This window comes from Rutilus rutilus (genome assembly GCF_951802725.1).
Source record: "Rutilus rutilus genome assembly, chromosome: 22".
NCBI lineage: Eukaryota > Metazoa > Chordata > Actinopteri > Cypriniformes > Leuciscidae > Rutilus > Rutilus rutilus.
In genome coordinates this window covers 23155785-23182811 of record NC_140227.1, presented here as the reverse complement: position 1 = coordinate 23182811, position 27027 = coordinate 23155785, and the positions used below count along the sequence as shown (strand labels likewise).

General features: G+C 41.5%; 1 protein-coding gene across 2 annotated transcripts in view; it reads left to right on the top strand.

The window, feature by feature from the left end:
- arhgef10la (Rho guanine nucleotide exchange factor (GEF) 10-like a) overlaps nt 1-27027 on the top strand; it is a 128285-nt gene that overhangs the window by 65857 nt on the left and 35401 nt on the right. For both annotated transcript variants that reach the window (XM_084396155.1, XM_084396154.1), the window contains 2 exons: nt 2757-2857; nt 20729-20850. In XM_084396155.1, the coding sequence (XP_084252281.1) occupies nt 2757-2857; nt 20729-20850 (223 nt within the window). The remainder of the gene's footprint in view (nt 1-2756; nt 2858-20728; nt 20851-27027) is intronic.

Genomic DNA, 27027 nt, shown 5'->3' with positions numbered 1-27027 from the left:
ATATCTGTGAGTTGTTTGCGTTTGCCATTCTGGGAAGGAGCCAGGCACCACATGAATTTCAGTCGGAATTCGCTCTCTTTATCTCAGAGCGTCTTCGAAGGTTTCATTTCATTCTTCTATATGTGTCTGCACTTCATGCTTCTCTCTCTCTCTCTCTCTCTCTCTCTCTCTCTCTCTCTCTCTCTCTCTCTCTCTCTCTCTGGCCTGGATTGAATGCAGAGCAGGCAGAGGCTGCTGGTGTGACAGTAGCCAAGGCAGGCGTCATCATATTCTCCAGTCAATTACCTTCTAATGATGTTTGAATGTGAATTGCTTTCCGTGTCCCTGAGCCTTTGCTGAGAGACTCTCTTTAGCAGGCAAAGTGTTAGAAATGAAGTCAAAGTATTTTTACAAGTGTCGAATGGGTTCCTGACTCATTGTAGGCCTGGACAGCTGTGTTAAGGCGATAACAGCTGTGTTTTTTAATAAGAGGAATCATAAAAACTAAAATGTTTTTTTTTTTTTTATGAAGTACTTCCCTTATAACGTTCAATTCAAGCGCAGCAATTAGAATGTTTGCATCAATGGTTCCATGAAGTGCCGTTTACTGGTCATCCATGGAACCTTTCCATTGCACTAAAGTTTCTTTGTAGGTTCTTTTAAGAACCATTTCATGAAAGGGAAGGGAACACAAATCCTTTAGCATGATCCTACTGTTTTGACTTTACAGTATTGAGCTGGAAAAATGCATTGAGATTATTTTCTCATTTCTGAAATGAAACCGGAAATGTAAACATTTAGCATTTAGGATTAGAAATGTCCCAAATGTTAATGCTCAAGGGGGCGACACAGTATATACATTATATTTAGAACCAACGGTTGGCCGGTGTTAACATTCTTATATGAATTCTAACAATGCATGAATGTGAACAAATGTGAATGACGCTCGGGACAGTTGACAGGCCAGCGCTTCATCGTCACGAAAGTTTAAGCCTTGAATCATTTAAATACTGAAGCCAAGAAGACATGAAAGGGAGCTCATTCCGTAACTCACACGCTGGTTTCTGACTGAATTATTTTCATATTAACAGATAAAATACCCTCATTTTAAAATAATTTAAATTTGAAATAAATTAGATATGTGATATGTGTAATGGGTGTAAGTGCAAAAAAAAATGGATGTAAGTGCAAAAATAGATAGAAATACAACTGAAAACACTGAAAATGAATGAAAAGTACTCTAAATATAAAACTAAAATCTGCCAGTAGGTGGCAGCAAGTCACTGTCTTAATAAGTGAGTCATTCAGTCATTCATTCAACCGATTCATTCAAATGGCTGATTCGTCGAGGAGCTAAGCAAGTGGCCATCTTTATAAATGGTTCACTGAACTTTTGGCTCACTCGATTCAATAAAACCCTCAGATTCATTCAGTAATGAAACACGGCTGCTCGAAGACGCACAACAGTACACTCACTGTGGTCTTGTTTGGAACTATTTTCATTGGCAAAAACAAACAATACTGCCAATAGTGTGTCTGAAATGTAACACAATATTAATTTCTTTATTGAACGGTTGTATAAAATCAAAATCACGATATTCGGGAGGAAAACAGCACTCTTGCTTGTGTGATATTGTTAAACTATATCATATGATATAAATATAAGACAAAAACCATAGCGGGACATTTTTTGCCCTCTTATCTTGAATTATAGTGGCTTTTTTAACTACATTCATCATGCAGTCAGTTGTTGCTCTGCATCATGTTCGTAACCAAACTGCATGCAATGTAAGATGACATACATGTCTAGGCCGAGGCTGGGTCTTTTAACACATTATTTTTTCCATAATCGCACCAAATCGTTGCGTTAGATCAACATCCCTAATATACATAGTTTTTGTTTTAGATATTTATTATTTCTGAAGCATTTATAAATAATGGTAGATGTTTGACGATTTCTGCAAAAGGTGTGTACTTATGAGCTTATGAGCACAACTGTTCTTTCCCCTAATATGGGTATATCTGAGATTCAGATAACAGAATTTATAATGATCGAATCCAGAAATTGAATCACATTTTCAATTTTAAACTGTCAATCTTCAAAGTGAACTCCAGATCGATTTCTTGTGGCCAATCTCCTTCAATAACTCATATTAAGAACCTCATCCCATCTAGAAGTACACTGTGCTCAGTCATGCTCGCTCAATCCCCCCTTGTAGAAGGAATTGCTGAAAAGTTCTGGTCCATTAACCTGGCTAAACATCTTGGCTCAGAATGCAGATGAACTCAGCAAGATCACAGGCCTGGCACTCTCCATCCTTCCCTACATAACCCTCCATGCCACCACATCCACAGATCTCAGATCTTCGTACTGGCTCTTTGATTTAATTAAGAAAAAATGATCATGTGTGTAATTGTGGGGATCTCCATTTCTCCTTCTCTACTGTCTGCTTTTTCCATCTCTAAGCACAGACTTCATGAACAAATAAATAATTAAATAAATTGATTAATAAAACTCCGCACACAGATCCAGACTCAGCTTGAGATCAAGCTGTATTGGGGAGAGTGGCAGCTGCTCTCCCCAGGGCTCCTTGGTGCACTGCAGCAAAACTATTTTACTGTATTATTAATACTGATAATTAAGGTGCCACCATGTTGTGATGTGTTTTATGGAAATTTTACAAGATTATCTTCCTTAAAGGGCCATAGCAATGAGCCCATGTTGGATAGATCAATGTATCTCACCACCTGTCCAATGTTTTTCTCATGTACTGTAGGTCTGGGCGTCCTGTAAGCTTCACTGTGGTCTTCAACACACCAAGCCCTGTCAGCAAGATCTCCTGGGTCAACCGGTTCCACCTAGCGAAGATAGCACTGAGTGAGTTTGAATTGTATCCTCCACTAACCCATGGCCTTTTGATCTGAAACATTGACTATGATTATTAAAATATAAATAAAATTAATGAATAATAATGTATCGAAATGTATTATTATTATTTCTAGTATTAATTAAGAAAGATTAATTATTAAGCAAATGGGTGTTTTGTTGTGGATGTTTATTCTGACCAGATAACTGCATGCAGTAAAATAACTGACTATACAATTTCAAAATCTCATTGCTTTACACAGTTGTGACTTCTTCACATATTTCCTGTTTGTCACATCAATGGTAAATCAGAGTGCAGCCATGTTTTATTTTGGTCTTATCAATGCATAAAACATTTTAATATGCTTTAACCTTAGGGCAAAGATACAAAATATCATAGGAACTTCAGTTTTTGCGATATCAACTTCAAATTTGGAACACAACTTGGTTAGACATATGGCTTTGATTTTATAGAAATTTAATAGTAAAAATATTTAGCATAAAGTAAAAAAATGTTGGTTACACTTTATTTTGACATTTATTTGGTCCCTTTTACACATTCTGTTGACTATGAGTAAAGTTGCACCTACCTGTCTACTAACTCTCATTAGAGTGTCAGTGTTAGTAGAATATTAGCAGACTGGTAGGGTTAGAATAAATTAACATGTACTTGCAATGTTACTTATAGTCAGTAGAATGTCTGTTAAGTGAGCATCACAATGAAGTGTTAGCAGATTAAGCAGACAGTCTATCAATAGTCTACTCTAATGAGAGTTAGGTGCAACTTTTCTTACAGTCAACAGAATGTTCAAAGGGGACCATCAAAATAAAATGTTTAATACAGTACAACATTTTTTTTATTTAAGTTTGGATAGTTTGGATTGCATTTTCACATCTACGCTCAAAAAGGGGGGAGACAGTTATTGGATGTTTAATTGAGCATGCTTATTGTACAAATTTTTTACATCTAGTGTTCTAAGAAAGTTAGTCTTTTAAAAACACTAATAATTCAATAACACTTAAAAATGAAATCTTTAACAAATCTCAAAATTATTTTTCATCCTGTACATTCATAATTTGGTGATGCTTCTTGTAGCATTTAAACCGATTTATGTTTTAATTTGAATTAATCTAGACTAAATAGTATGGTATTTTAATATCATAAAAGTGGCTGTAGTCTTCACAAGGAAGTCAACTTTTATGATATAAAAATACAATAGGAGTTTTTAGTCAGAAATGCATCTGGCGACTTGTGGTGGGCAAAGCCTCACTTTGTATAGGTTTCTGTTGCAAAACAACTGCACAAAATTGATTGTGCATTAAAAACATCTGGGTATTAATGTGTTAAATGTTGCTATCAGGGTTAAGGTGCATTAAGCTATTGAGGTAGTAAATATGCTTTATTGAAATGGCCACAGTGAGGCTCCCTGATTGTTGTAAGTTGTGATAAAGTCTGTGCTTGAATTGAATGTTGTAAGACAACTTAAATCTAGCAGCTTGGATTGTTTCGTTTCATTGATGCCATGCACGAAATACTTGGGCAGAGTGTTTCTGTCAGTCTGCAGACCGGGTCAGAGGTGTGGATAGTTAGAGATGCATCAAAACTAGTAACTGATGGGAGTCTGACTTCTCAGTGCCCTGCTTTTGCGGTTTTTCCACACCAGCTGAAGTTTAACAAAAACTAAAAAAAAATAGTTCTCTTACGAGAGTTCTCTCGTACTGCGTCTTAGCTAAGACGCTGCGGGAAAAGTCTCTTTTCACGAATATTGAAGCAAAAAATTATCCTTAATTTTAATATTTGTAAAACGCATTTGCCACAGTATGCAGCCATAGGCAAGACGGCTCGTTTGCTCATTGGCTGTTGTACTAGCAAATGCATAAGCCTATCGAGCGCAGGCTGATGCAACATCAGACCAATGAGGCCACTTCCCGCCGACGCGGGCGTGGCCTCGCCCTATAAAGGTAGCTCGAAAAGGCTGACTCACTCGATTTTTCATCTCTTCAGCGAACCTCTCACATCGCTGGATCTCGGATAGAAGCAAGCGTCGTCTGAGTGCAAGCACATCAGCGGGACGAGCCATCTGAAGTCGCTGGCCTTCGCCGCCTTCCACTGCCGTACCTGCTGCGCTTTCCGGCGCTCATATCCTTTCTGTTTCTCTCTGTGTGTGTGTTCGCCCCGCGACACACACTCGTAAAAGAGCTCGCGTCTTTTTCAAGACGCCCTCCCTTTCCTAGAGGATCTCGCAGCTCTCGCGCTCGCTGGCGGCGACTGCCCCCACTCCGAGCCAATTGTCTATGGTGACTCTGAGGACTCACCTGGCATCCTTCTCCGAGGCTGCTCCTCCTGAAAGCGGACGGTCGGGGTTAGTTTTTCTTTACGTTACAAGAAAAACTACCCTGCCTCTGCGCGTCATTCACCGGCGAAAGGAGAAAAGTGTGTTCGTTGTGTACTGGCCTCTTTTCTCTTACATGTCCCAGTTCCCTGTCGGCGACTGGAAATGTCATTTGCAGCAAGCGTACGCCTGCTAGCAAACGCTGAAGAATGTTGACGCTCAACGCATCCAAAAACCTGTATTCCCCTGTGGCTCAGTGGTGGAGTGTTAGGTTTTTCGCACGGACGACTGTGGTTCGATTCCCGGTCTGGCCGCATATAATTATGCCGCTAATGCTTCGCTCTGTCACTCCCCTGAGGGCGACTGCAGAGGTGCATTTTTGCAGCCAGCAAGCGCGTGGTACCCGCTTGCCTGCAACCGAACACCGTTTCTACGGTTCCCGTGCGTCACTGGCGAAAAGAGAATGGAGTGCTTTAGCCCCGCTGAGACCGGGCGTTATCCTCTCTTCTCACATTCTGGCACTTTTCAGGCGTCTGAAAATGTCAGTATTGCATGTTGTGCTACACGCATACCTGCAAATGAACGCTAGTGTGTTTAATACTCGCGATAACTGAAAGTCTATGTATCTTCCCCTGTGGTCCAGTGGTAGATTCATAGCCTATCGCGCAGTCGACCCGGGTTCGGTTCCCGGGTCCGCCGGCTGAAAAATTATGCCGTCGCATACATTTTGCTCTGTCAGTCCCCTGGAAGGCGACTGCAGATGTGAATTTATGCCGTCGCATACAATTTGCTCTGTCAGTCCCCTGGAAGGCGACTGCAGATGTGAATTTTTGCAGCCGACGAGCACGTGGTATAACCCGTGCCCGTTCGCCTGCACACAAAAACCGTTCTACTGCCTTTCCGCACTCGCTCTGCTCAGGCAGACAGCGCGCTCAATGCAGTAAGTGTGGTTAATACTCGCGATAACTGAAAGTCTATGTATCTTCCCCTGTGGTCCAGTGGTAGATTCATAGCCTATCGCGCAGTCGACCCGGGTTCGGTTCCCGGGTCCGCCGGCTGAAAAATTTATGCCGTCGCATACAATTTGCTCTGTCAGTCCCCTGGAAGGCGACTGCAGATGTGAATTTTTGCAGCCGACGAGCACGTGGTATAACCCGTGCCCGTTCGCCTGCACACAAAAACCGTTCTTCTACTAAGAGGCCTTTCCGCACTCGCTCTGCTCAGGCAGACAGCGCGCTCAATGCAGTAAATGTGCCCGCTCTTCCGAGCCCACATTCACTCACAGACATTGCATGTCCTACGGGACTCGCCCAGCCCTCCCTCACTCGTTTTAACACCGCGGCGAGGTCGAGTGCGTCTGAGAATGTTGATATTGCACGTCATGCTACCTGCATGCTTGCAAACAAACACTCGCGTTAACAGAAAGTCAATGTGTCTTCCACTGTGGTCCAGTGGTAGATTCTAAGGCTTTTGTGCGGGCGACTTGGGTTCGATCCCCGCTCAGATGGCAAAAAGTTTTTATGCCGTCAAATACAAATCGCTCTGCCAGTTCCCTGAGAGGCGACTGCAGACATGTATTTTGCAGCAGGCAACCACGTGGTACAACCCGTGCCTGTTTGCCTGCACACAAAAGCCGTTTCACGGCTACACCCGGCCACGGCCGATGGTGCTATAAATGTAGTGCTGATGCCCACTATTCAGTGCCCATCCGTACACGCAAGCACAGCCCTTCACACAGGGCTCGCGCCCATAAAATCGACTCAAGTCGATCGCGCGCACTGCATAGTAGACGTGCCCACTCCTCAGTGCACACGAACACTATGTCACGCACGTCTGACGGTTTCTGTAAAAACGAAACCCGTGCACGTTCGTTCTGCTCAGACAGACAACGCGCCAAAAGTAGTAAAGGTGCGCGCTTCCAGCCCACATTTACTCACAGACGATACGAGTCCCACGGGACTCGCTCAGCCCTCCCTCACTCGGCTAAGCGCCATAGCGGGGTCGAGGACGAGCGCTCTGCCCGCTGTCATCAGCGCGCCCCACGCCTCGAATGCCACAGACATAACGCCTGTGTTACAGCACATCGAAGCGCCTCCGTTGCTCAGCCAACAGAGTGCGCTTCGCATCCAACCCTTAGCCATCCATGCAGATGCATGGGCAGCGCTTCCAGGGGTTTCGGAATGGGTGCTAAGCATTATAAAGAGAGGCTACTCGCTACAGTTTTATCGACGCCCTCCCCGCTTTACGGCGCGTGTCGAAACTACGGTGAATTCGGAAGTAGCACACCTACTCCGAGCCGAAATTTCAAAACTGATGAGCAAAGGGGCTTAGAGCCTGTATCTCATGCTCAAAGCGAACGGGGGCTGTACAGCAGATACTTTCTGGTTCCCAAAAAAGACGGGGGCTGCAGACCCATACTGGATCTGAGACAGCTGAACAAAGCATTAGTGAAACGCAGTTTCAGAATGCTTACGACCAGGAAAATCCTCGCGCATAGTACACAGTCCTGCCATTCGGTCTGTCCCTGGCACCTCGCACATTTACGAAGTGCATGGACGCAGCGCTCGCCCCTCTCAGACTCAGAGGCATGCGAGTGCTGAACTATTTGGACGACTGGCTGATTCTGGCTCATTCACGATCAGAGCTCGTGGAGCACAGGACCATGTTACTCGATCACCTCGAGAAACTCGGTCTCAGAGTCAATTGGACGAAGAGTTCACTGAACCCCAGTCAAACGATTTTGTTTTGGGCATAGTTCTGGACTCACAGTCTATGACGGCGCGGCTGTGTCGCCAGTTCTTCAGCTGGGCCTGCTCCGCATGCGCCCCCTACAGTTCTGGCTGAAAGCGCGGGTACCACGCAGAGCGTGGACTTCTGGTCGACTGCGCCTCAAGGTCAACCAGAGCTGTGTTACAGCTCTAGAACCTTGGACAGTGAACGGCTGGTACCAAACAGGTGCAAGCCTGGGGACTTCCTCGAGAGTGAGAGTGGTGTCCACGGACGCCTCCACCTCGGGATGGGGAGCGCTGCTCGAGGGCAGACCGTTATATGGCCTGTGGTCAGAACGGGAAAAGCTCCGACACATCAACTGTCTGGAAATGCTGGCAGTAGAAAACGCGCTGACACGTTTTCGTCCCCAAATCAAGGGCCATCACGTCTTAGTCCGTTCGGACAACATGTCGGTGGTGTCCTACATAAATCGCCAGGGCGGTCTCAGATCCCGAGATCTATACAGGTTGGCGGAACGCCTCCTGGTATGGGCTCAGCACAACTTGCGTTCGCTAAAAGCAGCTCATGTGCCTGGGATACAGAATGTGGGTCCAGACAGGCTGTCCAGGAACAACATTCCCGCGGGCGAATGGTCTCTACACCCACAAACAGTCCAGCTGCTGTGGGAGAGATTTGGCAGAGCGGAAGTGGACCTCTTCGCGTCCAGCGAAAACGCTCACTGCCCCGCGTTCTTTTCCAAGAGCGAAAGCGCGCTGTCCCAGAGGTGGCCGCGCCGCCCGCTCTATGCTTTTCCCCCCGTCTCCCTCCTTCCAGAGGTGATAGAACGAGTGAGGGAAACGAAATGCTCAGTGCTGCTTGTAGCACCACTCTGGAGGAACCAACCTTGGTTTCCAGAGCTGATGCAGTTGGCAGACACTGCCCCATGGCCGGTGCCATTGAGAAGGGACCTTCTCTCGCAGGCCAGGGGCTCGATTTGGCACCCTCAACCGAAGTTGTGGGCCTTACACGTGTGGGCTCTCAACGGTTACCCGCTGATTTCTCAGTAGGAGTGCTAAATACTATCACTCAGGCTAGAGCACCGTCGACTCGACGGCTCTATGCCTCAAAGTGGTCGGTATTCTCCAGTTGGTGTGTGGCTCGGGGATGCTCACCCCTCGACTGTGAGGTAACGGAGGTTCTCTCCTTCCTTCAAGAGCTGTTGGATAAGGGCAGAGCCCCATCCACGCTCAAAGTATATGTGGCGGCTATCGCAGCGTTCGCTGAGACAACGCTCGGTCAGTCGATAGGAAGGAACGATTTGGTCATCCGCTTCCTCAAGGGAGCTAGGAGACTGAACCCTCCCAGACCCCCGTCGGTCCCTGTTTGGGACCTCTCTACGGTCCTGGAGGCCATGAAAGGTTCCCCTTTCGAGCCCATCCAGTCGATTAGTCTCAAACATCTGTCATTTAAGACAGTGTTTTTGTTGGCCCTTGCTTCAGTGAAGCGCATAGGGGACCTGCACGCGCTCTCAGTGAGCCCGTCGTGTCTGGAGTTTGGGCCTAGTGACTCGAGAGTCATACTCAAACCTAGGCACGGCTATGTGCCGAAATCCCTCAACACACCGTTTCGGGCTCAGGTTATATCCCTGTCCGCCCTGCCAGTGTTAGAAGAGGAAGGAGACTTGGGCTCTCTCTGCCCTGTCAGGGTTTTAAGAGCCTATGTGTCTCGCTCTGCTGCCTTTAGACAGACTGAGCAACTATTTGTCTCGTTCAGTGGACGTTCCAAGGGAACGGCTGTTTCGAAACAAGGCCTATCCAGATGGATAGTTGACGCCATAGCGTTGGCATACACCTCCAGGGGTCTTCAGTGCCCGCTGGGTGTCAGAGCGCACTCCACGAGAGGCGTTGCCTCTTCGTGGGCCTGGTCTAGTGGAATATCTCTACAGGATATTTGTATGGCGGCAGGCTGGGCCTCGCCGTCTACATTTATCAGGTTTTATAACCTCGAGGTTCCCGCTTTGCAGGCTAAGCTGTTATCGGTGTAATTGAACACTGAGAATGCAAGCACAGTGCGTTACTACTATCTTACGGGCAGTTTTACGTAAGACCCATATTCCCACTTTAGTCAAGGGTGTCTTGTCTGAGTGATGTCTTATATTACGTCTGCAGACGCAGCCACATATCAGAACGGAGAGTTCCTCCTCTTGTTCTAGGACTCTATGTCAGTCCCTCTGGTGATTGTGCACTGTAAATCCTGGGTCAGCCTCCAGGTTTATGGTTGTTAATCCCTGCACGCACGGCGTCTTACATTGGGTTCCCGCAGCGTCTTAGCTAAGACGCAGTACGAGAGAACTCTCGTAAGAGAACGTACTCGGTTACTAACGTAACCTCGGTTCTCTCTAGAAGAGGGAACGAGTACTGCGTTCCCTGCCGTGCGTACGATTCACTTTGGTTCGCTTCTTCGTTGAAATAAATCAAGTGAGTCAGCCTTTTCGAGCTACCTTTATAGGGCGAGGCCACGCCCGCGTCGGCGGGAAGTGGCCTCATTGGTCTGATGTTGCATCAGCCTGCGCTCGATAGGCTTATGCATTTGCTAGTACAACAGCCAATGAGCAAACGAGCCGTCTTGCCTATGGCTGCATACTGTGGCAAATGCGTTTTACAAATATTAAAATTAAGGATAATTTTTTGCTTCAATATTCGTGAAAAGAGACTTTTCCCGCAGCGTCTTAGCTAAGACGCAGTACTCGTTCCCTCTTCTAGAGAGAACCGAGGTTACGTTAGTAACCGAGTACGTTTTACTTCATGAGGGGCATGATCAAAGATTACACCATCCTACTTGATGGAAAAACAGAGAAATAAGCAGGAATAGGGTGAACCTGAGCTATGTTTTTGAGCCAAGATCTCCAAGAGCCTTGACTGGAACCTGTTTTTACCTCTCATTTCTAATCATTCTAAATGCAAGGTAAATTGTTTCAAGTTTTGCTGCGTTTTGTCTTGTTTTCAAAACAACAATAATTGCCTTACATATGCTGCCTATGGCTATTTGTGAGCTGTTATTGAAAAGAGCTTTATGGCAATAGGCAAATAGCAATCTTGGCTGACACTAAGTGGATGTTGGCAGCGTAAGTGGCAACATCCCTCCAAAAAAAAAAAAAAAAAAACTAGATAGCAACTGAGAGAGAATGACAAACATTTTTGAGAGCCTTTTTTACTGGAAACGTTTTGTTTGTTTCAAGAAGCCATTTGGCTTTTTGTGCATTCCCCGGTTTGCTTTCTTGCTTTTTCTTGAAAAAATCCATCGCAGCCGAGCTTGTTGACCAAAAATAAGATTTAATTCACAACTCGCAGTGTATCTTTCACACTTCAGTTTGCAGAGTCATAACATGTCACATTTGGAATGCGCAGAAATGATGTGTATTTCTTAGAATCATGTCAAAACATTCCAAGCGTTTTGTGCTGACGGTCGTTATCCAGCCTGCTGAAGATGTCAGTTACACCCTAATTTCATTACACCCACACATTGCTCGTTTAGCCAAATGAAATTACAATAACAGAAATGCTGGTGCAATTTCATGGGTGGCCTGTTGTTACCGAGCTCTCTTACATCCTTTGAGGACGTGTGGGTCGGATGTGTGCAAAAAAAAAACTTTGATTGTGGTCATTTGAGACCCTTCATAACACATCTGGCAGTGTATTAAAACCCAGCCCACTTCCTTGTGTTATCAATCCCTATGTTCATCCATCCCCTGTATCCTCTTTGACACGTATTGATCCTTATCAACAAGCTGCATAGGGTCTTTCCTGAGTCCTCCATCCCAACTGTTTTCCGCTACAAGCCCTGCTTTGATGTGCAACTTTTGTGTGATATAAAATGCAGCTGTTTTGTCTGTTAGGAGGGCCATTAACAATGTTCTGCAATGGGTAACATATGCTTGTATCTATAAAAAACATGCTGTCAGAAAACAGTGTTTGTGATATTGTGGCGGCATGCTGGGAACTCATGGGGCGTGAGATCGAGAACTTCAACATGACTGTGGATGAGTGTGTCCTGAGGGTTCCATTAATTATGAAGATGTGGTTCAGAGATTGCCACGACAACGTCATGTGGTGCAGAGAAAATATCGGGTTCTTTTTACAAATGCTCCCTTGTTGCATGTTCAGAGATTTATAACTATATTTAATATATTATATATATATATATATATATATATATATATATATATATATATATATACAGTATATAGTACAGTATATATTACATGTTTATATAATATATTATTCATTATGTATTATCTATTGTCTATATACTTATATGATATATATATATATATGATATATTATGTTGTAATATAAATTATATATTAAAACTATATTTTACTTATTATATAATATATTATATAACCACTGTGATATTTCATAAAATACATTCAAATATTTGAATATGTTAAAGGTCCCATGACATGGATTATTTTATTATTTTATAATGTTTCCTGGGTTGCCCTTATAATGTTAGTATGTTTTTTAGATAAAAAATGGTCATAATTTAGAAATAAAAGGCATTTTTCCTAGCCTGATTTCAGCCTCTGATTTGAACGCTCTGTTTGAAGGAGCGTGTCTGCTGTGAGACTTCAGTGTAAACGCTCACTGCTGTGATTGGCTGACATGCTTGCATATGAAATAGCTAGCATTACATGTGGAACTCTCTCGAAAACTTTTACTATTTCAGCTATTATACGTTTTTACTATTACAGCTATCGAGATTAACGAATCGTGAGAAGTTTTTAAAGTATTTAGATCTATTCCCATCACATAAAAGGTTGCAGTTATGAACATTGAACAGATGACAGTCTGTTGATCGCATGAATGAAGATCTTATCATTGCAACGCAGTTTCTGCACTCTCACTAATGCTTTCATCAATGCAAACATGATGTAAATAAAGTAAGAGCTTCGTTGTGCAGTGTAACAGCGTCATTGATTTCATAACGAGTTTTGGCAAGTGTCCAGATAAATTGTGATTGACAGCTTGGGCGATTGGAAAGGGATTGTTCTTTGATCGCTTTCTGTATATATTTTAATCACAGTTTAAATAAAATTAATTTCATCCTACTTAGAGAAATGATGTGAAGTTTATATTTTAGTCACTGGCTTGATTTACTGATGCATAAACAGTATTGAATGATTTTGAGAGAAAGATTATCTGTCTGAACTTGGAACAATTACACATCAGAAATTCACATAACCCACTGGTTCTTCAGAGGCTCGGATGAAGGAACAAAAAAAATACTTTTGTGTTCATTTGTACATCCAAACACTGAGCAACTGCCATGCTTCGCTCGTTTGCAAGCCATGATGTCTCTCGAGGAAAAAACAATATCGCCCTCGCGTAGCTCATTTTCTCATGGGCGGGCCGAATTCTCTTTGCGGGCAAAGCAGAGAAAGGGGAGGTAACCTTTCCCCTTATGACGACATAAGGGGAAGATTCCAGATTCGCCCGTCTGAGCTTTCATTTTCTCAAAGGCGAAGCAGGATACCCAGGGCTTGGTTTACACCTATCACAATTTCTAGCCACTGAGGGACCATAGGCAGGCTAAGGGAACTCATATTAATGTTAAAAAACCTCATAAAGTGAAATTTTTCATGCCATGGGACCTTTAATATACAGTGTGGAGAACAAGTATTTGATACACTGCCGATTTTGCAGGTTTTCCCACTTACAAAGCATGTAGAAGTCTGTAATTTTTATCATAGGTACTCTTCAACTGTGAGTGACGGAATCTAAAAGAAAAATCCAGAAAATCACATTGTATGATTTTTAAGTAATTAATTAGCATTTTATTGCATGACATAAGTATTTGATACATCAGAAAAGCAGAACTTAATATTTGGTACAGAAACCTTTGTTTGCAATTACAGAGATCATACGTTTCCTGTAGTTCTTGACCAGGTTTGCACACACTGCAGCATGGATTTTGGCCCACTCCTCCATACAGACCTTCTCCAGATCCTTCAGGTTTCAGGGCTGTCGCTGGGCAATACGGACTTTCAGCTCCCTCCAAAGATTTCCTATTGGGTTCAGGTCTGGAGACTGGCTAGGCCACTCCAGGACCTTGAGATGCTTCTTACGGAGCCACTCCTTAGTTGCCCTGGCTGTGTGTTTCGGGTTGTTGTCATGCTGGAAGACCCAGCAACGACCCATCTTCAATGCTCTTACTGAGGGAAGGAGGTTGTTGGCCAAGATCTCGCAATACATGGCCCCATCCATCCTCCCCTCAATATGGTGCAGTCGTCCTGTCCCCTTTGCAGAAAAGCATCCCCAAAGAATGATGTTTCCACCTCCATGCTTCGCGGTTGGGATGGTGTTTTTGGGGTTGTACTCATCCTTCTTCTTCCTCCAAACACGGCGAGTGGAGTTTAGACCAAAAAGCTCTATTTTTGTCTCATCAGACCACATGACCTTCTCCCATTCCTCCTCTGGATCATCCAGATGGTCATTGGCAAACTTCAGACGGGCCTGGACATGCGCTGGCTTGAGCAGGGGGACCTTGCGTGCACTGCAGGATTTTAATCCATGACGGCGTAGTGTGTTACTAATGGTTTTCTTTTAGACTGTGCTCCCAGCTCTCTTCAGGTCATTGACCAGGTCCTGGGCTGATCCCTCACCTTCCTCATGATCATTGTTGCCCCACGAGGTGAGCTCTTGCATGGTGCCCCAGACCGAGGGAGATTGACCGTCATCTTGAACTTCTTCCATTTTCTAATAATTGTGCCAACAGTTGTTGCCTTCTCACCAAGCTGCTTGCCTATTGTCATGTAGCCAATCCCAGCCTTGTGCAGGTCTACAATTTTATCCCTGATGTCCTTACACAGCTCTCTGGTCTTGGCCATTGTGGAGAGGTTGGAGTCTGTTTGATTGAGTATGTGGACAGGTGTCTTTTATACAGGTAACAAGTTCAAACAGGTGCAGTTAATACAGGTAATGAGTGGAGAACAGGAGGGCTTCTTAAAGAAAAACAAACATGTCTGTGAGGTGTTGGTAGGTGATCAAATACTTATGTCATGCAATACAATGCAAATTAATTATTTAAAAATCATACAATGTGATTTGCTGGATTTTTGTTTTAGATTCCGTCTCTCACAGTTGAAGTGTACCTATGATAAAAAATTACAGACCTCTACATGCTTTGTAAGCAAAATCGGCAGTGTATCAAATACTTGTTCTCCCCACTATATATATGAATATACATTACTACATAGATTTAGAGCATTTAACAATTTCTTTTTTTTTTTTGGCTTGTAGTTAAAAACTAAATAATGACTTACTTTTAGCTTGGTATACTAGTTTCAAAGTAGCTTTCTCAGTACTGGACTTGTGGCAGCTTATATTGTCAGTTGTAAGTACATGAACACACACACACACACACACACACACACACACACACACACACACACAAAAGAAGGCAGATTGGTCACAGAGCTGAAGGAAGAAAGTTTGGAAAGAAAAAGTATGCGAAATGGCAGGAGAGATATGGAAAAACTTATATGAAGGCAAATTCTATTTGTGTGTGTATCTACTCAATGTGTGATAGTGGTAGACAAAGAACAAGAGGATGTGACTGACAGTAGCAAAGCATTCTAAATTAAGCACAGAAAAGAAGAGTGGGAAATCATTTGTAAACCTATTGTTGAGATCGATCAGGTTATGATAAACACTGTTTGATACCTCCAGGTGGAGTTTAGGATTGTGTGTACATATCTGAGGAAGGGAAACATGTGGTAGTTTACCCCACTCCACCTGAGTGACACACTCCATCTCCTCTCGCTCCTGATCAGTGATCACTGCTGTGGTCTGTCTGGCACGACTACATAATGAGAGAAGAGAGGACTTTTAGAACCAATCTGTGAGGTGCTAGTGGCCTTAACCTATCTTTTCTTTCACTATACGGCTCAGCAACCTGGCAAGCAAGAACTAACGTCAATGGATGTCATAGCAACTGATCCCCAACTCCCCCCAAACCTTCAAATGTGAACAAGTTAGGAAGCTTTCCTTCAAAGCACTTTCTGAAACCCATTGATGCTTCCTAGGAAAACAGCATATGGAAAAAGCTCATGCTAAAGTGAAAGAAAAGGCATGAAAGGCATTTCTCACTCCTTGTGTATTCTAATGCAGTTACTTCACACAAAGAATCTTTTGTAACTATTCAGCATTGAGTCTTATGCTTCCAAACGACTGACTAAAGTGTTTATCAATGGATTGTGTCTTTTTACTCTTTGTGTAGTACACATTTGTCTTATGATTCCATCTGCTGGAACTGTAGTCAAAACCCAAGCAACAGGATTTATTTTTCTTTATTTTCTTTATTTATTCAGTTGTTGAATTAAATGAATACTATTTAGAAATCATAAAGCATGCACAGTACACATACACTTTTTTTTCTTTTCTTCTAATGTGAATCTATAACCGCATTAAGCCATGCTGTTATACATTCATATAAAAATAAGTGTCGATTTTTTATGATTTGTAAATACATTATTAATTGGAATTCAATAAACAATTGTGCTGCTCAACATTGATCCCTGAAGTGTCGAGCAACATCCTGTGAACTCTTTTGATTCGACTATATCTTTGCTGCTTTTGTCAAAGTGCTTATAGATTGGCCTGTTTTGTAATTAATCATCACAGTAGATTTAAAGCCCACCGCTGTTAGTCGATAATGCCAAAGCATAATTAAAATCTAAATCCCTATTATGTGATGCTTCTGTATATTTGCTAAGCTTCTTCTGGAAAAAACTGTAAGGTCCATGAGTGGTTACCAGCTATTATTGTAAATGACAAACAAGTTAGATGAAGTTCAGTGTATTCTTTTGGAGTACATAGCTGTTAATTAAAAATGGTGTTTTCACATTTTGTCCTAAATAGTTGTGCCTGCCTGTTTTCTCAAAGAGTCAAGGCAGCAAACCTCTAATGAAAGCATTATAGTACCCACCAAGGCTGTTGGTTCAGCTATTCACAGCCTTGCTTTGTGCCGGTTTGCTGGACCATTCTGATGAATGTTTTCAATTATGCATTTAAAGCAACACAAGGGCACTAATAGTTTGGGTGCTTCTTTTAGGTGTTTGTTTGAACCTTAAGAATGGCACAATACATTCCTAAGTTGTGGGACAAAGTACTTAAAATTTATCCGGAGTGGAGAGATGTCATGCAAACTACTTTTTGTGCTACAGAAGGAAAGTTTTTGATTATGGAGGAGTATTTGCATTTGTGACAATATAAATGTCATAATAAAAGCTCCTCCAGGGGTCCAGGACCACTGTTTGAAAACCCCAGATTTAACAACTTTAGAGTTTTTTTTTATATAAGTGCAAAACCAAATATCATCAGCTTCATTTTTAATTCTTTTAAACTTTCCAGACACTGTAATCCATTGTAAATACCTTACTCTAAACACTATAAAAAACAAAACAATTAGCCGAGGCTAAACATTTTCTCTGGTAATTGACATTATGCAACTAATGCTGCCAACTGAGCTTCTCTCGTATTGAACCAGAACATTTGTGCAATAGCAAAGCCTACAACAGTTCCAATACAATTTGTCTGAAATAAACTGACAGCCCCAATTCTTATAATTTTGTGTGTGTGTGTGTGTTTGTGTGTGCATGCTTTTTGCCTATGTAGATGTCCAAATACATTTATCTTTTTATTTTATCCCAGTTTCTCATCCATTGTCTGCATGGTAGAGATACCCGTTTGCCTCGAGCTCCAAATCCTCTCTCCTGTCCATCATTCTCTCACCTTCATTCTCACTTTCTGCTTCTCCTTTGTCTCTCTTTCTCTCACGCTCTGACAGCGGCTATCAATGAGCAACCCCTGGTTAAACCCCAGTCTCCCTGATGAGGTGCACACTTGTTTGCTTATCCTTTGCTAAGCGGCTTGAGTTTTACTACACAACATGAATAGAACGATGGTTGCTGCATTGTTAATGAGGGAGTGAAGAGAGTGTGTTTGGCCGCTGAGTTCTGGCTTGTTCCTCGCATTGTGGTAGCCAGGATATTGGGAGCTTACACAGGCAGAATGCATTATGCCAGAGTCATTAGCAGTGCTAGCCCTTGCTATATGCAGGGGCATAAGACAGGCCTCAACGTTGCTAATGTCTCATCTAACTTGCCACGCTGCGTTTATTGAGAGCGAAACTTCAATTATTGTTCATTATTAATATAATTCAAAGGGCTGAATGTCATTGCTACAGTGTGTCCTAGTAAACCAGGAATGCCAGCGTTTACTCTTCTCCAGAGAGTTTGATGATGCACGTTTGGACAAACTTGGGTAGTTACTAATGTCTAAAAATGTCTAAAAGTGTGCATATTGACCTTTTCTGACAAACAAATCAGCAAAGAGCACATTTCATTAACTAATTTAATAGCTATCTTAGGGGTCACAGTATGCAAGTGCAGTTCAAGGCAGGTAAACAGTGAACCTGATGACCCACAAGTAGCTGACTGACATCTAGAATTCAGTTACAGTGATTTAGAAGTGAACTATGCTCCTCAAGCATCCCTCTAAAGGGCAAACTTGTGATGAGAATGAGATCATGGCATAACTGTTTTATTTAGTAAGATATAGTGCATTCGGTCCTGATTGCGAATAAAAAGGAGACGTTGTGGGGGGACGGATTAGACGCTTTTGTAAGTTAGTAGAATTTCGCTTTCATGCTTCATTGTGCTGTGAACATATAAACAGCCATATCGAAAGAAAAACAGGTAATATCTGTCACGGCTCTGCTTTTAAATGACTAAAGACATCAGGGCCTTGCTTTCATTATATTTGTCTGACATTCTAGTGGGTCCATATAGCATGCCTGGCTACCATTTACTTTTATGCTAAAATCATATTGTGATATTGTGATATTGTCGGATTCTGTCGGCATTTTGAATAGTATTTGACAGACATTGTTGATACAATGTTTGTATACAATGTTTTTCCTCTTTGTCACATTGTGTAATTAACTTAACATACTAATTATAAATGAGAACAGACTTGTATGTATAAACAATCTGTCAGAACAAGTGATTGCAATTTTTAGCCTCAAATTACTCACAGAAGGCCGTATGTTTACTGCAGAATGCAAAAACTAATAAGCCTAGTCTCTTTTTTTAGTTCTTCATGATCATTATCACAAAAAATATATACTCATTCCATAAGAGGAGTGTTGTTTGTGTCCACAACATTTGATGTTTTAGGACATGCAATAGTTAACTAACTATTAACTACGACTTTTGCCTCAATAAACTCCTAATTACTGCTTATTAATAGTTAGTAAGGTAGTTGTTAAGGTTAGGTATGGGGTTAGATTAAGGGATGTAGAATATGGTCATGCAGAATAAGGCATTAATATGTGCTGTATAAGTACTGATAAAAGCCAATATCCTAGTAATATGCATGCTAATAAGCAACTTGTTAATCGTGAGACTTGGACTCTAAAATAAAGTCCCTTTTTACCATAAAATACCCTTTTTTTCTAAATCTCTCACTCAGTCAAATCAAGATTTCATTGACCAGGTTGACTGTCAGTCAAACTATTTTAACAGATATGCAGAAATATTCCTTTAGAAATGATCCTAACTGTGTGACCACGGCTGTAAAGGCATGGAGAAATCCTATTTTTCGTCAGCAAAGTTCATCAAGGCCATTCAAATTTTCTCTTCAAATGTTGATGAATTTCTGTTTTCCCTTTGTCCTTCAAAAAATTCAATTACTTTTTTAATACTTTTATAAATAATGCATAGATTTGCCATAGCAGTAGGATCAACTTTGTATAAAACGATTAGATTAAGAATTCTCATTTCTGGACTTAATGTATTGAAGGGGATTATTGCAAGGTGTTCGCAATTATCTTAAGAATTTGTGTGGTCTTATCCATAGTCTTACTGTACTTACTGGCAAAAGAAGTCCATCTGAGAAGTTAAGTAGAAGTAGAAGTTTTAGAAATCTGACCTTCTGAAGTACGCCATTGATTGCATCGATTTTAGAGAGTCGGGATCATTGTTAGTGGGGAGAGAATGGAGACAAAATCAAATGTTAACGCACCTTAAGAGTTTGTTGACCACAAAGCACAGATATACAGAGATGTCACACTATGGCTGCTTGTACTCCCTCTATGAAATCGGAAAGAAATCATCCTGAAGCTCTTGAGAAACAGTGAGACTAACCTCAAGCTAATTGGCCCTTAAGTCTCCCACTCTGACTTCAACGTTGATATGGCTATGGTACATCGGCCGTCAGACCGTGTCACGTACCTTTCACACTGTGAAAACAAATGAGCTGAGTCCAATCTGACTGCATTTGTTTGTAGCCTATTTTCATGGTTTCTGGGGCTAATTTTGAGTTGATGCGCTGGTGAAGACGCAGGGGACCAGAAAAACACGACATTTTTTATGCAAACGTAAGATGGCCATGATAGGTAATTACTGAATTGCTTTTATAGAGAGTTGTTACTGGCAGGCATGTATTGTGCTTTGCAATTGTAAATACCTGTCAAAGTGGCTGTGAGAGAAGACCTAGGTGGCCCACGCCTCTAGAATTTAGACTTCATTAATTGAAACCTGGAGGTTGCATCTTCACATGCTGAGATGGACACCTGCTGCAGGAATGAAACTTGTGAAGGCTCATTAGTCTGCTATACTGAAAATATCTTCAGAGAGTGCACACCGGGAGCCTCAAACATCTTAACTACTGCCATACTTCTGTTTTCATAATTAGATAGACATATGAGATGATGTCACTCTGCATGATCTGCTAGGGAAGAACGAATAATAAACTAAGCCAAATATAATCTCTTGCAGGGGACGAAAACACACCGGGTTGGTTCTCTGCAGAGGATTTTGGGAAGACAAAAGCTCAGTTTTGGTGTCCACTTCTGGCCTATCGCATGCCTGTTTTCACCTCCAAAGCCCAGGAATGGAAGGTAAGTGACTACCAGTTACAAAAAGCATGTATTTTTTTCTGCTTTGACATCCAAAGGCTGTTCAGAAACTTCCTTTGAGCAGAAAAAAAGATTATAGTTTCTTTCCGGAAGACAAAGTACTTTTAGAAACTGTTGTACACCTTGCAATCATTTTTTAAGCTAGGAAATTAAAGTCCCACAAAAGCAACCTCCACAGACCGAGTCTGACCATGGGATGATCTTATGGGAACATTGCCAGGATTGTGGAATTACAAGGTGACATGGAAGCTTTCCAGTCACACTTGTAGGATAGGGAGGTTGTGGATCAATAGGAGCTGTTAAGAGCGGCAAGCTCCTCATATATCAAATAGTGAACTCGGGTAAGAGACAGACTAAAATGGCTTTAGAGTCAGTCAAAAAGGAATGAAATCAATTTTACTGTCTGGAAGATGATATTTCGGGCTAGATTTTAAGACCTAACGAAGTTAGGTGACTTACCCCTGAATGGTGAGTATAGTTGCCAAATTACTCCAGTCACCATGTGAGGGTGTTATAAAGCGATCATGCAATTACGTTAATGACTGTTGGGCACCCGAGAATAAATCAATCAAGCTGCATTAAATAAAGATTATTGCAACCCAATAGATGGGAAGTCAATTTTGTTGGAAAAATTGCTTGATCATATGTTTTTTTGCAACAGCTTGGAGCTCTGACTAACAGATCGACGGTGTACTTTTTCCACATCATTTCTTTCCACAGCTGCTTAGGAGTTTTTTTTAATTGTGTTTCTCTTGTCTCAAACTTTAGGGTGCCATTGCTTTGTGAAAACCAGCTGCAATGTTTCAGCCACCTTTAACATGAATTGTTATATGGGTTGGGGTAAATTGAGTTGTGCTCTACAATTCTATGAACAATGTTCCTGGAAAACCTAGAAATATCTGTACATTTTAAAAGTGTGCATTCCAGGCTTGGGAAATTTATGAAGATTTATAAAATCCTAAAAGCTCATGGACATTTTTTGTATTTAATGCAGTCACAGGATTTTTAGTTTTTCTCAGTTGCAGAAACACTCTTTGTGATAATATAATTATACAAATTATATACTTTTGATACTCAAAATATAGTAGATTTCAAAAGTCATTGAGATTTCTTTAGTAATTTTTTTCTAGCTCTGCTTATTTTTTTTGTCTATACATTGTCAGTATAATATGGGCAGAATCCTGCCACCAAACATATAAGATCCGAATGCCATCTAACGGTAGTATGACATTTGGTCCGGTTAAGGATGGTTGTCTTTAGTAAAGTCTTACGCTTCTGTGTCTTGTTGAAAAGAAGGAGGTTCTTGAGCAGGTGAGATGGATTTAAAGTGAGTGACTTAAAGTCATCCTGGCAGAGATGTCTTTTGTATTACTGTGAGTATCTATCTAACCTTGCTCCTCAACTGCCAATACCACTACCACTGGGCATGGGCAGCATGTGTTAGCCAGTGCCAAGGCCTACAAACATCTTACTTTTAGGTTTTGGCATCTGATGCGCTTGGCAGAACATTCATTGGTGCAGGGATTGGAAAGGGGGCACTTGAAGACCAAGATCAAAAGAGAAAAGCTGTTGGGGACTCATCGTCTCCAATAATAAAATAGAAGTTCTGTAGCATCGCACCATGAACAACTGATCTGCACACACACAGTTCTGCCGTTTTTGTAAGCCTGGTGGTGGGTGGACTTGTTAGGCGGAGGAGATAACCGTTATCAGGTGTTTCACTTCTGACGCGGATCTTTGGGCTCTCTATATCCCACCCCTAAGCAGTCAACCAGGCAATATCTGACCCACTTCTAAACCTTACAAAAATCCTGTAATACTGCACAAACAGGCACTCATTTTTCCTGAACTGCAATACTAAGTGAAGAGGAACCATGTTTGTTTGCATATGCTTTCCTAAACGGTATGCTAATGTTAAACCTACCTTGATTGAACTCCTTGTCAAATCATGTCATCTTAGGCAGTCAGATTGTAGATTTTCATGTTTGCATCCTTCAAGTCTCCATTTTGTTGACCCGTTTGGCATTTTTATTCATGAGAATAGATTAGAGATACCGAGGTGATGAAAAGGGGAATGGAATTGGCAAATGTCATGTGTGCTAACTGCCAGGCCACGGCTCTAACTGTGAAGTTCCGTTTTTAGCTTTGTGAAGTTTAACATGCTAGATTGTGTTTCAAAGAAATTTGGAGTTTGGTTTTCTCATGTTTCCAGCCTGGTAGCGTTCACATGGATATTACGGAAGCCTGACTATCCCTTAACATGCTAAAAACCCTCCACTAAAAATCCACTTCAGCTGTAAAAGCTCTACGTTAGAAGTACTGAGAAGTATAAAGATGTCTCGTGGGAAGAGAAAGAAACAAAATCTGTTTCCCGATGAAGCATTAGGATGGAGAGAAGGCTGGAGATGGCTCTTATTTGAGTGTTTTTTCAATACCGTGGAGATCCCATACAGGGTGCTTTGAAGTGTGGGAAGACATGCTGGAAAAAAGGATTTTTTTGGAGGTATCAGGTTTGACTTTTCTTTTTTGGGATTAACACAGGGGAAAATGGATAAATGTTTTCTGAATCTCTTTTATAGTACTTAAACCCATGTCATGGTTCTGTCCAATGAAGCGTGCCTACAGGAACAAGGCCTTCTTTAGCTTATTGTTGTGGATATGTGCCCAGTATAACTTTGGATAACTTGGATATTTTTGCAGTTTAAATACTATTTTTGTGACTCATGGTTGTGCTTTGATTGTCAATAGCTGCTCAAGTTGTTAAAAGCAGCTTTGGGCTTCAAGCAATAAGCTTAACACATCACTGATCTTAAGCAAAAACCAGTGTGGCTTGTTTGCATGCAGATTCTTCCAATTTTCTGGCCATGTGTTGTGCCTGTGAAGCATAGAATACATTTGTGAACAGTTTGTAAGTTGTTTTTTAATAATATAATTTGGTATTTATTTACAGCTTCATCATCAAATCAAATGGTTGGTAAAATTGGGCATTCAACAGCCAGTGGTTGGTGGGTAAAAAGTGAATTTCCCACTTTGTTTGCATCCCTCAGACTGATATAGAGGGTTGATCTGTATAGAGTTTTAAAACTACTGTGAGTTCTGACATGGTCTGGACATACTTGTTTTGTTTCCTGTCCACATTCTATCAGTAGTGCTAGCGTACTGTTGCTTGAGAGTGGACCAATTGTGGTCCATAACTAATGTGATACCTCCATAACTCAATGATTGACTACTGACTGCTGACGAGATGGCACAATGACATCTCTTGCAATAGTGAATGTGTGGATGTAGTCTATTTATAGTACCATTTGGAGGGGGACTGATATATGACACCAATGACTTGAAGCTGTTACAGCAGGAAGAGAGAAAAAAAAAAAAAACATCTCAAGCTGATGCTCAACACATGAGACCAAGACAGAAAGCATATGAAATATAGATCAGAAATGTCTTGGAGAAAGGTGCCCTTCCCCTTACATGGCAGCACTCTGTTGAATCTACTTTTTTTCTCCTTTGTTTTTTGTCAGCATGGCATTTTTTCCCCATAAAATCAGACAGGGTTATGCCTTCTGCAATCTTTTCTGTGCATATATAAGGTTTGCGTTTTTTCTCTCTCTGCTTCCTTTCGATCCCTCTGTGAGTTCTGCATTTCATCTTCCTCCTCGTCTGTGAAGAACAGACGCCACAGCATGGATTAAAAGCTTTTTCCTTCACATCTCCGCTGGACTGCTGCGACACTTTCTCTCTTATGCTGCAGTATATCCTGCAAGTAAATACAAACACGTATACAGTGCATTGAGCTGAATTTTAAAAACCCCAACCCGACTTACAGCTAAATCCAGGAGGCTTCATCGAGGCTTTGCTATTAATTGCTGATAGCTTAACCTCATCTTCATCTGGCCCTTCATCGCCAAGGATCAGTGTAATTAATTAAGAGCGCTTTTGTTTTTTGCTCAAATAGCTTTTCCCTAATCTGTCACTTGTTCATCTGCAGAGTTCAGGCAGGGCGAATGTATTGGGCCCTCAACACATTTGGATTATGTTGGACAGCAAGTGTAAATCTGATTTCCTTTTCTTTGTCAAGATCACAGAGCACCTGTCACCAGTGTTGATATAAACTCGCCATCTCGGTCAAGGCTTCAAATCGCTGCACTCCGCGGAAGCTCCCGACACACGACTGGAGCTTGTCACTGTCCATTGCACAGTTTGGTGACAGCACGCAACAAAAAAGTCTCAAAATCTCTTGTTCTGAGGGTGACTTTGGTCATGTCTGGTGTTAAACATTGCAACCTTCAAAAGTAACGAGTGCTGCTCTTGACAGCAGTCATATTTTAAATAGGCACTAGAGCATTACTGGCAGAGAAACTAAAATTTAAAGAAATAGTTCACCCACAAATTTAAATTATATAATTTACTTGTCTTCATGTCATTTCAAACCTGTATCAGTTTCTTTCTTTTGCAGAAAACAAATGAAAGTCAGTGGGGTCCACAACATTGGACCAAACTGGCTTTAATTAGACAAAAAACACTTCTCAGAATATATCCTTTTATGTTCCACAAAAAAAGAGAAAGAAAATTCAAACAGGTCTGGAACAAAATGAGGGTAAGTAAATGATCCAAAAAGTCATCAAGAGTAGTGAGTGACTTTCTCTTTTTCTTTTGTTCTTAGATTAACATTAATGGCACAGACTGCAGCAGGTAAATTAGGCTGCTGTCACTTTAAGTGACGTGTGACACACATGACGCAGATCTGACACAGCCGCTTATTTTCCAACATTTTACGTTGATTTAAAGACTTTTGATCTCATTTAAGACTGTGCTTATTAGGATACTAGCCAGAACAGGCATTTTGACATCATTTTGTGTGTTTTTGTACACTCAAGTGCACTGTCTGTTCCCGAAACTTGTCTGTCTGCATGTTCCGGGTACAGCGCGCAGTATTGAATTCTCTTTTGCCTCTTTTTGCTCTTGAATGGTTTAAAAGCACTTGAATGAATCACTGGCTGTCGACATTCATTTGCGTCACTATAGCCAAAGGATGCAAGGAAATAAACAGATGCTGCGTTAAGTGCATGAAATATTTTTAATACGTTAAACAGAAAGAAAAAAAATTACACATTTTTGACAGCCCTAATAGTTATATATTTACTGGGGTTGTTAAATGAAAATCACTATAAAAGTAGTCCAGATAACTATGTGTGAGTCATTATTCCCTGAAAATCTTCCCCTCCATCCAGTTCTCAAATGAAATATGAACACAAAAGTTAATGATGACAGTCTTTTCATTTTTAGATTAACTATCCCTTTAATGTTTCCCCATACCAACCTTGAGTCTAGTCTTGTCTAGTCAGGTAGTTCATATGGTACCATCGCCAGAAGCTCCTTGACTGCCTGATCATAAATTGTCCCTTACCTTATCAATATTTCCTGTATTCATAACCATCCAGCTAGGCTCAGAGACTCTTCCAAACAGCCCAGGAGTTTTCAGTCCACTGCAGTAGGCACCAACAAGCCCAATAGCACTGTGACATATCTGTTATGTGCTTGCCTCAGGGTTGTGACCAGGATTTACCGCATTACGCTATGTGAATAGCCCATGGCAGCAAAGCTATCATCGCATCTGTGTGGAGAGCTTGTTCTACGAAAGGCCAATTTGGTAATAAGCCAGGATGACTTTCTGGCTTTGTGCTATGGCCCATTTGCCCCCCACACACCAAGTCATAAGAGCTATATTAGATTGTAATGATATCGGAAGTCCAGAAATGGTGTAAATAGAGGACTTAAGGCTTATTAGGAGATAGATAAATGTTGTGTCATATAAGTGACACCAAAAATGCCTTTTTATTCAGAGCATTTGACAGTAAAATTATCTCCAATGTATATTACTAAACAGACAGAAACATCTCTAACAAGATCTTGTTAAAGGGATAGTTCAAGATAAAAAAAATATATATCTGGACCCATTGACTTTCGTTGTATGGAAAACAGTGGAAACATTCTTCAAAATGTACAGGTTTGGAATGACGTGTGGGTGAGTAAAGGAAGACAAAATTAAACATTTTCTGTTAACTATATTTTTTAATTCTCAGCTGAATAATATCAGAAATCTAAACTCGCAGTCCCTCTCTGATGGATGAGATATTCACATTTGTCAGATTTTCCAGT